The 13,852-nt window shown below is 39.9% G+C and overlaps 2 protein-coding genes across 3 annotated transcripts in view; both read left to right on the forward strand.

Annotated features, from left to right (window-relative positions):
• PRDX1 (peroxiredoxin 1) overlaps positions 1-13,852 on the forward strand; it is a 350,258-nt gene that overhangs the window by 275,253 nt on the left and 61,153 nt on the right. The window lies entirely within an intron of this gene.
• The window catches only part of GPBP1L1 (GC-rich promoter binding protein 1 like 1), a 31,465-nt gene that overhangs the window by 9,908 nt on the left and 7,705 nt on the right, over positions 1-13,852 (forward strand). For both annotated transcript variants that reach the window (XM_082054281.1, XM_082054282.1), the window contains exons 2-7: positions 4,416-5,306; positions 6,175-6,289; positions 7,364-7,493; positions 7,857-8,140; positions 10,839-10,911; positions 12,136-12,329. In XM_082054281.1, coding sequence (XP_081910407.1) covers positions 6,230-6,289; positions 7,364-7,493; positions 7,857-8,140; positions 10,839-10,911; positions 12,136-12,329 — 741 coding nt within the window. In that variant the 5' untranslated portion in view covers positions 4,416-5,306; positions 6,175-6,229. The remainder of the gene's footprint in view (positions 1-4,415; positions 5,307-6,174; positions 6,290-7,363; positions 7,494-7,856; positions 8,141-10,838; positions 10,912-12,135; positions 12,330-13,852) is intronic.

Here is a 13,852-nt window from a genome sequence, read left to right on the forward strand (position 1 = left end):
CTCAGGTACATCTGGAAAGCTCAGCTTGAGAAACAAAGCTTTAGAAGCTTTCTGGTTTAGAGATTAACTCTGATCAAGTCAATGTTAGCAGTAGAAATGAAAGTTAACAGAAAGATAAAGACAACTGCGCAACTATATTCATTGGTAACATAGCAAGAACACTATGAATGGCTTATTGGAGGATGGGGATTTTGTCCTGGACTGTGTATGTTTCCTTATTGTAGTCTGTTCCTCTTTAAATAGAATCTGCTTGTATATTCCTTCCATTTTCATGTCAATTTTTAAATATTTGATTAGATAAATACAAAGTGAAGTCTGGTGGCATAAAAGAGCAGGTGACAATTTTCACTAGTTTGACTTAGTGATAAATATCACTTCTTCCACTTGGATGTTAAGTGACACAGTGAAGGATATTTAGATACAAAACTTAAGCACTTACCAAGGGGGAAAAAGTACTTTTGTAACAAGAAAAACTTATGAAAAGCAGTTGCTGTGAAATAACAGTTAAAAGGTTTTGAATGCAACATTTTGAAATTGATAATTGAAATTATTTTTTCAAAACATTAATTAGAACTGTTAACAAGTGGAACCCAAATGCTAATGCGGAGTTTAATTTTTAATGTATTTATATTACTTGCCAAAAGCTTCTTCGTTTTGATCAGTGAAAGAATATTTTGGGGTACTTGAGAACCTGTTGTTGTTGTGCACCGAAGCTCATTAACACAGATGTCATCGTTCTGAAAGCAAGTATGCCTTTAGAGAACATCCCATGTAGTGATATTATTTTCTCTTTTTCTGATTTGTATTTCCAGAAATAAATCAAACTTGAACTAATTAAAAAGGAGAGAGAGAATTAATTAAGTTTGCATTGATGAAGACTTTAATTTGCTTTTTTTTCCTGATAATGGGAGTGGCTGCTGGGAATGATCTTTGTCCTCGTTGTTTTCCATGGTGACACAGAGACCAGTTTGAACTGTCATTGCAATATGGGAAGAATCGGGAACTTTGCCTTCAGTAAACGCGTGTTTGTTCCACACGCGTGACCGGAGAAAAGCAGATGCCACCTGTACTTTGAGGAATCTCTTTGCCTTATTCATTATTGAGTAGTTGGCGAAGGTCATTTCACTTCTACATAGCAATAAAAAACCCCCAATGTTAGGTATTAGGAATAAAGGGTAAAACATGCACAATTTTGCCACTGTAAACATTGCTCGTGCGCCCAAATCTTGAACACTGGACGTGGTTTTGGTGACATTACTTCTAAAAGATGTGGAAAAGGCCAGTCGGGATGATTAGAGGTGTTCAGAAAGCTTCCACAAACAGTCTGACTTAGCTTGGAAGAGGAACGACAGCATGAGGACGTGTGTCATGTGTAAAATAATGAGTTTCATGAAAAACTGAGTGGAATGTTGTTGGGCACTTTGGTAGCACAAGAAAACATCCAGTTGAATCGAGACTGACATTTTTGTAGCCACAAATTCACTTTTAGACAAAGCACAAGTAAACTGTGCCCCCTCTCATTTGGGAGGCAAAAATGTATAAATGTGTCTAAAACCAAAACAATTAAACAGATTTACATGGAAGTACTGACTAGTAATAAACTATAGTGCAGACTCTGGCTTAAAAGACTGAGAAATTATCCTGGGAGCCCTGGTGCTACTTGTTCTTCTTCTTGCACTTTTTTTTTCTTAAAGATTTGTTGTTGGTTGCTGTCAGAGAAGGTAACTAAGAGACTTTGGGTCTTGCCCATGATGATTTTGTGGTACTACTATAGCCAGTGGTATGGGGGGTTATGGAAGTGGTCTTAGCCTGGTTGAAGGTTGAAGCTGGACAGGGCTCCATGTGCATGAGGGGAGGCTGCAGCACCTCTTATGTGGCCTAATCCTGGAGACTGAAGGGTTTCAGTAGTATAATTTACAACTTTTCATCTAACAGCAAGTTTTTTGCTTTAGCAAAAATCAATACATTTTAATATAATCACATACCTCGTTTTTTTTTGCGCTAGTACGTGCGCAGGAAGGCAATGGCCGGAGAGCAGCATATATACATATAGCGTATGGGCACATAGCGTTCAGTGCCTTGCTTGTGCCGGCAAACACGACTTTGGAAGGGCTCAAGACATGGCTTTGAATTTACTGAGTGTGCCTTCTGTACACGACCTGAAGAGAAGTGGGGTGGAGATTATTTTAAGCATCTTACTTTGATGTACTGCAGCCTCAGTGCAAAATCTCAAGTGAAATTGTTTCAGAATAAAGGTTACAGAAGTATCAAAATAGTTGATATAAGGTTTGAGATGATGTGGACCTCATTCCTTTAGCAAGTGTAAAGTTTTCTGCTCGGCAGTGCCTCGTTTAAGCTTAATTGTGCAGGCACAGTATTTGCAAGACTTGGGTATCCGTCCTAAATGTGATATCTAGCAGTCGTGCTGGACTCTCTATGTGCGTGTTAGGTGCTGCTCCTTAGAGAACTGCCCCAGTCACTGATGATAACAGTGATATCAAAGCAGTAGGTTAGGAAACCTGAATCTTTTTCAAAATCTTTTCTAAATCAGTGGTTGGAGTTTTGTAAAGTGTTTCACCTTGGTTTTGATTGTCCTGAGATACAAGAAGGTGTCTTGCAGCAACACAAGTCTTGCAAACTGTTGATGTGCTTTCCTTTTCCATTTGCATTTCCAAAGGTACTGGGAACCTTTTTTGTAAAGTGGAACTGGGGTCTTGTACTTCTGTGGTGGTTTTATTTTTGTTGTATACTCAGACCTAGTTCCTACTTAAAAACTGTAATTCCGCGGTGTTCATTTATTTAGGCACCCTTAAATCCAGAGGATAGTTCTCTGTGGGTTTGACTCTGTTTAGGTCCATTTTTCACATTGCTGTGAATCATTCTCAAAGTTCATTAAATCTTAAATTATATTGCTTCTGTCATTAGTTTGGCATGGCGTAATTGCTGTTCAGTTTGTTCTGAAAAGCATATTTATTCAGAAGGTAATGAATCTTGTTTAAATATAGTCAACTGCATCGACTTTGTCCCTGTTTTATCTTCTGTGTGCTATTCAGACGTTTGGTAGCAGCCTCAGAAGGTCACAACTCGAGGAGTTCTGTACCTGTGCTGAGTTTAGTGGGATGCAAAGACACTCGTGTGTGCAGCAGATGTTTTAGCATGTCCCTGTACACTGAAAAATTACCCTTCAATGTGGAAATGGATCTTGATCGGTTGGTACTTTTGGTGTTTCAGTGCGTGTGACACTTAGTAGCTCGTGGTCCGGGGTAGGATGCTCAGAAGTTCGCAGGTCAGTATTGTGTGTGGCCATGTCCACTCTGGTTTTGCCTCATCTTGGCTGGTATTTTATAGTGGTTGTGAAGCTGCTTCTTGTTATTCTACCTCCAGCAATGTGATCGTGGCTCACAGCTTAAGTGCAAACATGTTTCCCTCTTTACAAACTCCCCTACACAATAATAACATCTAGTGCCAGGAAAAAAAAAAAAATAAACATATATATATATAGATATATATAGATATGAAAATGAGTTGTGATTTTGTTTTTTTTTTTAAAGGGAACGACCCAGAGGACAAATAGCAGCGATTTTTACTTTTCCCTGTGTGTGTTTATTTTGAGCCTCTGTGAAAACAGTCTTAAAAACTTAAAACACATGCTTAAAGCAATGGCATAGTAACTGCAGTGGAAACCAGAACTGGGCCAAGACTAGAACCAGATTCAAATAGGGAAAACAAACTCTTCAGTCAAATACAAAGGCATAAGATGACCTGCCTAAAGGGACCCTGGGAAACAGCTGATGCCATCAAACAGTAATAAAACTTTTCAGATGTTTCAGGAGCAGTAAACTTATCTGTTTGCTTCTGGTTAGGTAAGGTGGTTCAAGGAAAGAGAGGCCATAGCAGAAAAAAATGTTCTTTTTTTGGTTGGTATTTTCCGTGGAGGAGTTAATGGAATAAGGGATGTATTACTGTCATGAGCCTCTTGAGAGCTGGGGCTGGCTGTGTTGGAGCAGACGAGGAATGATGTGGGGACATAAAGGAGATGAGGCCCATGGAATGGCCAAGCCTACCTGCAACCTGGAGCCTCATTGGTATTTTAGCAGCAGCTTTTAAAACTGGCATGAGGTGTGGAACCCCTTTCAGCAGCTGCATGCAGTTTCTCCACTCTTCCCTTTATTCTGATTCAGCTTATTTGTATTGCCCTTTTTGAAACTAAATATGGGAATTGATCATTAAAAAGCAAAAATGCCCTTTTCAGGGACCTTTTATTTTAATGAGATTATTTCAGGTTTTGTTTTGATCGGAGATCACATCGCTTTGGCACTTGCACTAGCTGCTCAATTTCTCCTTCTGTTCTCTCTAGTCACACTTTGTCATGTTTATGCTGCTTGTATTGATGGCGTTTTGTTTCCTTTTTATAGTGACTACAGTTCCTGTCTCATCTCTTTCATGGAAGAGGACCCAGAAGTGAACTCTCCACTGTAGAACAAGAAGCTCTTGTGGAATAATTGTGTCCCTTTAAAAGCAGCACCCAGTCTACAAAAAATAGAGTAGAAGATATTCTTTTTGGACCTGGCATTTTTTTGTTCATGTGACCTGTGTTCCAGCATGTAAATGGTGAAAAACAGGGAGATCAACATTCGTGCCTGCTTTTGAGCTTTATATCAAGTAGAGCTTAGCTCTGTGGAGCATTAACCAAGTTACGTGAAGACCAGAGTATATTCTAACATTCATTTTTTTGAGATTCTATACCTTTTTTTAGCAGATGTATGTGATAAAAATGAAGTTTATATTTTAAGAGCACTTGGGCAGATGCTTCTTGTTTAGATCTCGGCATTTGGGGCAAACGTTTTTATGTAACGTCATCCTTTTTCCAGAGCGTTCAGGTTGATCTGCTTCAAATCATGAATGATCCAGCAGACTTGAGTGTGTCTGTTCAGTATTAACCATGGTGTTGCTCTGAATGTTGTCACGCAGACTCGACAAACCTTTTTGTAATGTAAAGGCTGACTTCTGTATTACCGCGACCAGAGGAAATTTAATGAGGTGAACGTGGTCGTGGATTTTTTTTTTTTTCAATATAAATTACCCTCTTAGTTTTTTTTTTCTTTGTAGTGAGAGTGCAAAGAGGTTAAAATGAGCAGCTGAGGGGGTGAAGGGCGCAGTTGGCACGAAGTGCGGCCTCTCGTGCTCCACTTTGAGACGCACTATTGCCTCAAAGCTGGCCTGACAGCATACTGGAGAAAGGAGAAACCCCAAAGTCAGTGAAGCACAGAAACCGAGGACATTGGACTGCAGAGGCCAAACTCAGGGTAAGCGATCATATGGACTGATTTCTTTGCTTATGTAGTGTTGACTTGTTCATACGTAAATTAAAGTTGAAAAATAATCAAAATGGTAAACTGGAGAGCCTTCCACAAAAAAGACAGAATTCAGTTATACAGAGCAATAATGGAATTTTCATCATTTTGAGCAGTGGAAATTGCTATGACATGTTGGAAAGAAAATTCAGTTTCAGATTACTCAGTGAGATGCCTCAGCTGGTCTTCAGTTTAACTTCCATTAAGATCCTTCAACCAGCTTGTGTTCTGTTCCTAACTTTCTTAGCTCTGAAAGCAGTTCCAGCCTAGAATATTCCATGCTGCATAGAGTTGATGAATCTGGATATAGTTTTACGTTGGGGATGCAGGAGCTGGCATATGGTTGTCTTTCAGGTCCATGATCTGCTCTCTAATGTCTCTAACATCACCAATTTGGTCACGTTTGATTTACAGCCTCTGGGATAAAACATGCAGTGATCATCCCTTTGTCAAATATGAGACACAATGAGCAAAGAAGGAGTGTACCTGAAATTGTCATGTCTTGATTTTACACATCTATGCATTGTATGGCTTTTGTATGCTGTTTGTTCTGTTTTCTTCCTACTTCTGTGCCCATCCTATCATTAATTTAATGAGTGTGTTAATTGTAAACAGGAATTAACTGGGAATGCTTAAGTTCTTACCTGTTTTGGTCAGAGGACCAAAGTCAGCAGGAAAAAAAAATGCTTAGGTGTAATACGAAAAACCACAGCACTTTTCCCCTCCTATTTGTATAGGCCAAGCTTTGGGAAATAAATTATATTATTATTATTTCAGTTTGGAAAATATGACACTCAGGGAATGTTCTTTTCATTTACAGATCCTGGCCATGAGGTTTGATGCCTCATTTTATTGAAGGGAGACACTGGACCTAAATGGCGCAGCATGACTTTGTTCCTGCCTGGCTTAACTTCTCAACACCACAGTCAACCAAGGTAATTGTTGTTTCAACAAATGTATTCCTTTATTTCAGAGGAAGAACAGTCTTTGCCTTCAGACATGGGAGTAGTTCAGTGTCTTTGCATTGAGACTTGAGTGGGATCCCAAATAGAAAATGACAGAAATGGCCCAAAGTCTGTGGGAGTCAAGACTTAAGTTGCCACTTATTTACAATGCAGGGTATAATTTGGCTTTGATTTATGAAAATAATCTGACCTTTGCTGAGTAGTAAGTAGATTGGTGATAAGCCCTTGGGCTCTAACTCCAAACTTGGTAATACTGATTAGTTTTTTGCAACCTTGAAATGAGAGCAGTTTGCTTGTCACCTTCTTTCTAAAACTAATTCCAGAAGCAGCTTAGGTTGACCAGGAAGTCCGGTTTAGGATTTTAACAATTTGTGTTACTTGTGCATAGTGGCAGAGTAAAAACATTTTAATGGCAAACCAGATCATGATGGACAACATTGAACGAGTACAGCTTTCACCTTTATGCTTAAATATGAGGACGCAAAAGTAATTTCAGGGTATTTGATCGATTTCAAACCAACCTCCGAATTTTTATAAACAAGGGAAAGTGAAGAGTAAAAGATTCTTTGGAATCTTAATGGTAGAAGCATTAACGTTTTCTACAGCAGCATAGTTGTTTCAGTCCAAAAGTGCTTCAGCTTACTTGGGTATCTCTGAATTTTACTCAAACTGGTTGGATCCTCCCTTGCTGTCTGCTTTTCGGTCTTTAGAGAGAGTGAATGAATGAGCACCTGTGTATCAGAGGATTTCTTAATTTACTTTAGTAGAAAAATACGTGTTTGCAAAGAGCAGTGGTAAGATTAGTGTGTTAGGTTCTCTCTGGTTCTAAAATCCACGTATTTGTGTCCTGTTCCAGTCAGGCTCACTTGACTGTTGATGTTGGCTAAGCAAAGCAGATACGGATGCTGGATTGAAAACTAGTACAGGATTCTGGGGTTTGGGTTGGTGTTTTTTTTTTAATTAACAAAATGTCCCTGTTGGACTGATAAGCTCCTTGGTGTGCCCTAATGAATGGTTCATTATATCACGTTTTACTTTCCGCAGTCCCCTGCAGCCACCTTTGAGAAACATGGAGAGCATCTTCCCCGCGGAGAGGGCCGCTTCGGAGTGAGCCGCAGGAGACACAACTCTTCTGATGGGTTTTTCAATAACGGGCCCCTCCGAACTGCAGGAGGTAAGAGGGATCACAACGCAGCCCGAGAGCAAACACTTTGAAATATTCTACAGAATGGAGAATTCTGCAGAATATAAACAACATTTTCCCAAACTTGAACCTTTTCAAAACATCCTTTAAGAAACTCGTGCTCTTCTCTTCTGCCATGCCATGTGCTCAGGCCTTGGCGGGGTTTTATGGTAGCTTTATGTGCATTGTGTATCTTGACTTGTTTTCTGATATAATCACACAGTAGCTTATTAAGTTTGGCCTTAGTAGTTAGTTAGTGAACACTGACTTATCAGGCTGTTTTTCTTGTTATTTCCAGTATTCTGCACGCTGTGTTGACTTGATTTATTTGCATACTTATCTCCTTTTGTTTAGACTGCTGGCATCAGCCGTCCCTTCTCCGCCATGATTCTGTAGATTCTGGTGTTTCTAAAGGAGCTCATGTTGGGCTTTCTGGCAGCCAGCCTGGCTGGCATGGTCCCTCCCGGGGCCATGATGGTGGCAACCAGCGTGGTGGAGGAGGAACCGGAGTTCATCGCCACTGGAATGGCAACTTCCATTCTCGGAAAAGTTCCGCCTTTCAAGAAAAGCTGCCTGTTGAATCCAGGGAAGAGAAGAAGGAAGATAAAGAGCAGTTGCAGTTTGAGGAAGAAGACTTTGTAAGTGTGTAGCTTCTCACTAGAAGTGGCAGCTGTGAGAAGTGGCTTTTCGGATCTCATTTTTATTAGCGTTGACAGGTGGCGAGGACGGAGAGTTGCATTCAGTTCCATGTTTGAGATCACAAAAGTTTTAATGAAATTATTCCAGTGCTGACAGGATGCTAATTGGTACCCAGAGTCTTCAGGACTTGGCGACCTATGGATTATGGGTTTTGGCACAGATATTTTGCCAAATGGTTATGGTGAACTGAAGACAGCATTGTCAATGCACAAGCCAGATCTTGAGCAGAACCCGTAAGGTGACGCTTTGGTCTGCCACAGGAAGAGCAGTTATATTGACTTTGTGCTGTGCTTACAAAGCCTTTTTTTTGCTGCTAAGTACATCTATTCAGCTTATCTTCAGTCTGCCTGCTGTTCCTGTCTCCTGCATTCTGGTGCATGTTGGTATTTGTGATAACCTTCCCAAGCTTGCTCAGACCTTTGCAACCATCTGTCCCCAATCTTCTGGAATAGTGTTCTGTTATCAGAGGTGTTTTCCTGTCTCTCTGTTAATCTCTGGATCAGGGTTTCTTGAGCCATTTCTTCTATCAGTATCTCCAATTAACCAGCTTGCTTCTTATCCAGTGTTCCAATTCATGTAGTATTATCAGTATGATGGTCTCTTGCCTCCTGGCATTATATTTACTTGGAGTATCTTTAGTTGGACTTATGGCTTTCATCCTTACCATATGTATTCCTTAATGCTAATGCTTTGAGCGATATGCACCTCCACTGCTTTCTATTTCCTGTTTAATTTCTTTTCTCCTGTCCCCTGAAGAGGATTTTGTTATCAGGCCACCTATTTTGCTTTTTTCCATCTTGTTTCTTGCTGTCTGTAGGCTCTTCTTGACCAGCGTGATGAGGTCAATATCATCTGTAAGGTTCTGGTAACTCAGTCCCTTCACCTGATGCAATTCCTTTGGCTTCATCTTCAGTGCCAAAGCCCCAAGTAATGAGAGTTTCTGGTGATAGTCTGCACGCTTGTGTGTATCATCAGCTTGAGCTTTTTGCTCTCTTGTTCAGCATTTATCTCTGGAAGGCTGTTTACTGCTGAAGTACTTGTGGCAGTTTGATGGCACTGCTGCTGTTTGGGAAGTTAGAAGTTAGAGTGAAATATATGAACGTCCGCAGCTGCTTCAGGCCAAAATGTAGAGTCTACACTTCAATTGGCACTGGAGGCAGTTTGATGTAAGCTGCTGGGTTTTTTTCAGTGAAGTGCCTGGGGAGTGATTGCAGGTTCTTGTTCACCTGTTTGTGCTGGGAGTGGTTAACACCTGGAGAGCAGTGATACAGCTTGTCTGTGGATTTCTCTTAATCTGGTTTCTCAAGAATACTGTAATTCAGGATTTCTATAAGCCTGTTCTTTAGACTGTCAAAAGCCTGTTGAAATGGAGAAAGTTAGTGTAATGATGGCAGCTGTGCCCTGCTGAAGTGTATCTTGGTCTAAATCTTTCTTGCATGTACTTCATTCTCGAGTGCCTTTCCCCAACTATGTGGCCGTTTCTTCTGTAACTACTTCCCCCATTTTTTTTAAGGTGATAATACCATACACGGTCTAGCAGCAAGCCTTGCTAAATAACTCCTATATTGTCGTTGCCATGGGGTGAAACTAATGGATGCTGTGGTTAAGTTCATAGCTGTTAGGCCTGTGTGGCTGATGATGGCAACACTTTTCCTGAAAGGTCAGCAAAACTGGCTGTTAGTCTGAGTTCTCCTGTGGCATGAGCACCCCTGCTATAAAACTGACCTGTAACTAAAAAATGAAGCACTGACACAGAGGAATTTCTGGGGTCTGAGGCAAGAATTTACACTATGGTGTGACATTTTTTTCCTAGCTCTTATAGAACAGGAATGCCTACTATTTCAGAAGCTCGTTATTAGAAACTTATGCTGTCACCATAGTAACTAACATATGAAGAATTCATTTAAAAGAGGAAAAAGATGGCTTTATTTTGAACTGAAGTGACTTGGGATGGGGGAAGAGGAATAGCTAATCAGGAACACTTGTCGTTGAATGCTTTGATTTTCTGTACTCTGCTTTGAGCTTGGACACGTCCTTAGTTGTTCCACTAAGTTGAATTCTGATACTGAATCAAAGGTGAGTCTGCAGTATTGTCCTGAAAAGTGGACTCTGAAGCTAAACATGAATTTACATGTAGCTTTTTTGTCAAGAAATGTATATATATTCATTATTCCTTTACATGAAGAGCTTAGTATTGCTTTTGTGTTTTGTTTTAATTGATTAATGCATAATTATTGCTTAAAAATATTTGGAAAATGAGACTAGATTCTTCATATACTGATGATGTGCATTCTGTTTTATCTTTTGAACTGCTGATTAAATACCTAAATATTTAATGTGTATATTGGTTGGTGGAATGTACTTAATCATATAGTAGAAGACTTAAAGGACCTATCCTGAACCTGCTACTGTTGGAAATACAGCAGAAGCCAAGGAGAATACAAAGTTGATTTTTAGATGTCTTGTGCTAAAGACATCTAAAAGACATCTGTCTTCTAGTTCAGGTGCTGTTCAGAGAAATCTGCCCGTACTCTGGGTTCCTAGAAGCAGAATGTTAACATTGATTTTGGTTTTGGGTTTGGTTTTTTTGTTAGGTGATATAATGATGTACTCTGTTGCTTTTTTTCTCTTTTACAGCCATCTTTGAACCCAGAAGCTGGAAGACACAACAACCAGAACAAACCTTTAGGGACACCTTCTGGAGTATGGGGTAGGTAAAGATATTTACATTGCTGTACAGAATGCTGATGCTGAAGCAGGAAGTTGTAGCGGTGTTTAAATGCTATGGGGTTTTTTTCATTCAAAAATATTTTAACGACTTAAGTGAAGCAGACAGTTTGCAACTTTCTCTCCTGTGTTTTCCTCCCACAATCTTCACTCATCTCTTGGCCTTTTTGTCTTCCTGAAACTGTGCTTGTCGTCTTGTAAAAAGCTGCTGGTGGCAGTGGTGTCACTGTTCTGCACTTGCTTCCTGCACTTACCATTTCGTAGAGACATCACTTGAAGGGCAGAGCAGATTTCAGTGGACTAGGCGTTAGTTCCTGACTTTTGATCTTGATATTAGAAATACAGCAAAACTGTCATAATTCTGTGGTTTGGATTTATTTAATTTTTTTTTTCAAGCTCTGAACAGGCTTGAAAAGTCCTTGACTACAAAAAAAAAATATATCCTTGACTACTTTTCAATGACTAAAATATCAGTGTATTACCAACATTATTCTCATTCTAAATCCACAGCACTGTACCAGCTACTAGGAGGAAAACTAACTCTATCTCAGCCAAAACCAGGACAAGAATGTAGCCAGGTTGATTGGGTTACATACTGTAAACAGTATGAATACCAAAAAAAACCCCTCAGAAATACTTCTTGCTATAGTACCAGATTGTATTCTTTTTGCATGTTTGTCAGGTAGCTATTGTTCTGCTCAAAAATTAATGACAATTAGTTTTTATGGGGCTTTTAGCTGTTTATACCACTACTGTTTCTAAATTGTTCTGCTCCTGCGGATGCATTAGTTTGGCCTAAGAAATATTACTTGTCCTTGTTTGTAAAAGCACTGTGTCTTTTGAGGGATAAGTCATGCTGAGTATTTCTGCTGTGTTGGTGAATTAACAAAGCTGATCTGTGGCTGCTCGATAAAATGCTACTATCTGTTCTGATTCCTGTAGTAAGATAGAAGGCTGTTAGCTGATGTCACTGTATGTTCTTCCCTTCAGTGTCAAGGGAGCTGTTATGTGTAAATGAAAAAAGATTGTACTTAGACACCCTTATCCAGTATCTTTGCTCAAAGCCGAAATGAAAGAACAGCTGATAGTAGTCTCAGAAGCAGATGTGTAATGTGTAAGATTGAGGGGGAGGAACTGGAGCAGTGTACTGAAGCTGTTATGAAACTGAACATTTGTATTTCACAACCTTTGTTTTATTTTTTCACAGAAAACCCCCCTAGTGCCAAGCAACCTACCAAGATGCTGGTCATCAAAAAGGTTTCAAAAGAGGATCCTGCTGCCGCCTTCTCAGCTGCATTTACATCACCTGTTTCTCATCTGGCAAATGGCAACAAAGCCACCACCATTGTCCCAAGTGTCTACAAAAATCTGGTTCCTAAACCTGCAGCTCCTCCCTCCAAGGTACAGGGCTTTCCAGCCAGATTAGTGAACTGCAGATCAAGGGAGAACTCTATCCCTTGACATGGAATGGAATCACACCCCTAACAAGAAGCAGGAGTTGGAATCCAGTAGTTTCTGGGGTAGTGACCTTTACACTAGAGACCTGTTTACTACCAAAATTGTTGTTGTTCCCTATGAAAATGCCATTTTGTCTTGTCGGTACAGAGAACTGCTGCCTGTTTGAAAGGGTGTGTTTTCATGCGTTAGACAAATCCTTATCTTAGTTAGACAAAACAGGCGATGCTGGAGAAGTGGAATGTGTGCTGCGATGTGCTCGAATTGTTCATGTGGCAACCTTGAAAAATCTTTATTGGGTTACAATACTTTGATGTGCTCAAAACAGTTGAGGTTAAGATCAGATTACATTGTAACATCCTCCAATTTAGCTCTAATTTAGTGGAGCTTTAGAGACAACCTGGAAGAGTAATGGGTGTTACGCTATAATTATTTTACTGAAAGAAATATAGGAGCATTGAAAAAACAAGTAGTTTTTTGTTTCTTAGTTCTAGGCTTTATTTTGCCCATTTTCCAAGAGAATCTACGTGTGTAGGTTCCTTAGAAACTTTGCAGAGTAGTGGAAGTATTTAAGAAGCTAAGTAAAACTATTAGCTCTGTTGTTCTTTAAAAAGGTGTCTAAAATTTATTAATTACTAATGCTGGCTGCAACATTCAAATGAAATCTTCCTTCTGGTTAGAGTAGGTTAGTCTTACATACTTCCAAGATAAAAACAAAATGGGAAAGAATAATAACTCCTTTGTAAGAAAGCAAGTTCAGAGCTTCTTGCTCTTTTGTGCATTTCTCTTAATTCAGGCCTAATTTTGCCAGCGGCAGGAAAAATCCTAATGGTTCAGATGATTATCAAGTTACCTGTTGGTGTCATCAACAGCACTTTTGTTAATAAACGGTGAACATTAGCAAAGCTAAAGGTGGGAGATCAGTATATCCTTAGGCAGAAAAAACTGTGTCCATGATGCACACATTTAAAGGTATAGATATAAAGCAGCTATGGTAGGATGCATTACTCTGGGGACTCTAGAAAGCTGTACAGAACTTGCAGCACATAAAGTAGAGGAGTCAGAACATTGATTTTGACAAAGTCAGCAGTATTGGGAAGCTATCAGGGCAAACCGAATGAAAAATGTTTTTAAGTTCTACCAAGTAGTATTGAAAGGAAGAGAACCGATGGCAGTGAAACAATTACATTCTTTCTTGGCTAATTGAGATGGCTAATTGTGCACAGTCAAGCAATCAATGAAGGTCACAATCTGCAAACGATTCCTTTCGATATTCACTCCGAGTTGCTGTGCTTGGCTGCTGTGGCCTTGCTAGGAAAGCAGTCGGGGTCTGGCTTTGAATTTGTCTAAGCTGCCTCTTTGTGGAAGCTGAGAGAACAGCAATGGGCAGCCGGGAGCTGCGGGTCGGAGCCACCAACCTGACCAGCTCTGCGGAGAGAAACCCTTTGTCATAGTCATTCTGTACCCTA

This window comes from Streptopelia decaocto (genome assembly GCF_964273445.1).
Source record: "Streptopelia decaocto genome assembly, chromosome: 5".
Classification (NCBI taxonomy): domain Eukaryota; kingdom Metazoa; phylum Chordata; class Aves; order Columbiformes; family Columbidae; genus Streptopelia; species Streptopelia decaocto.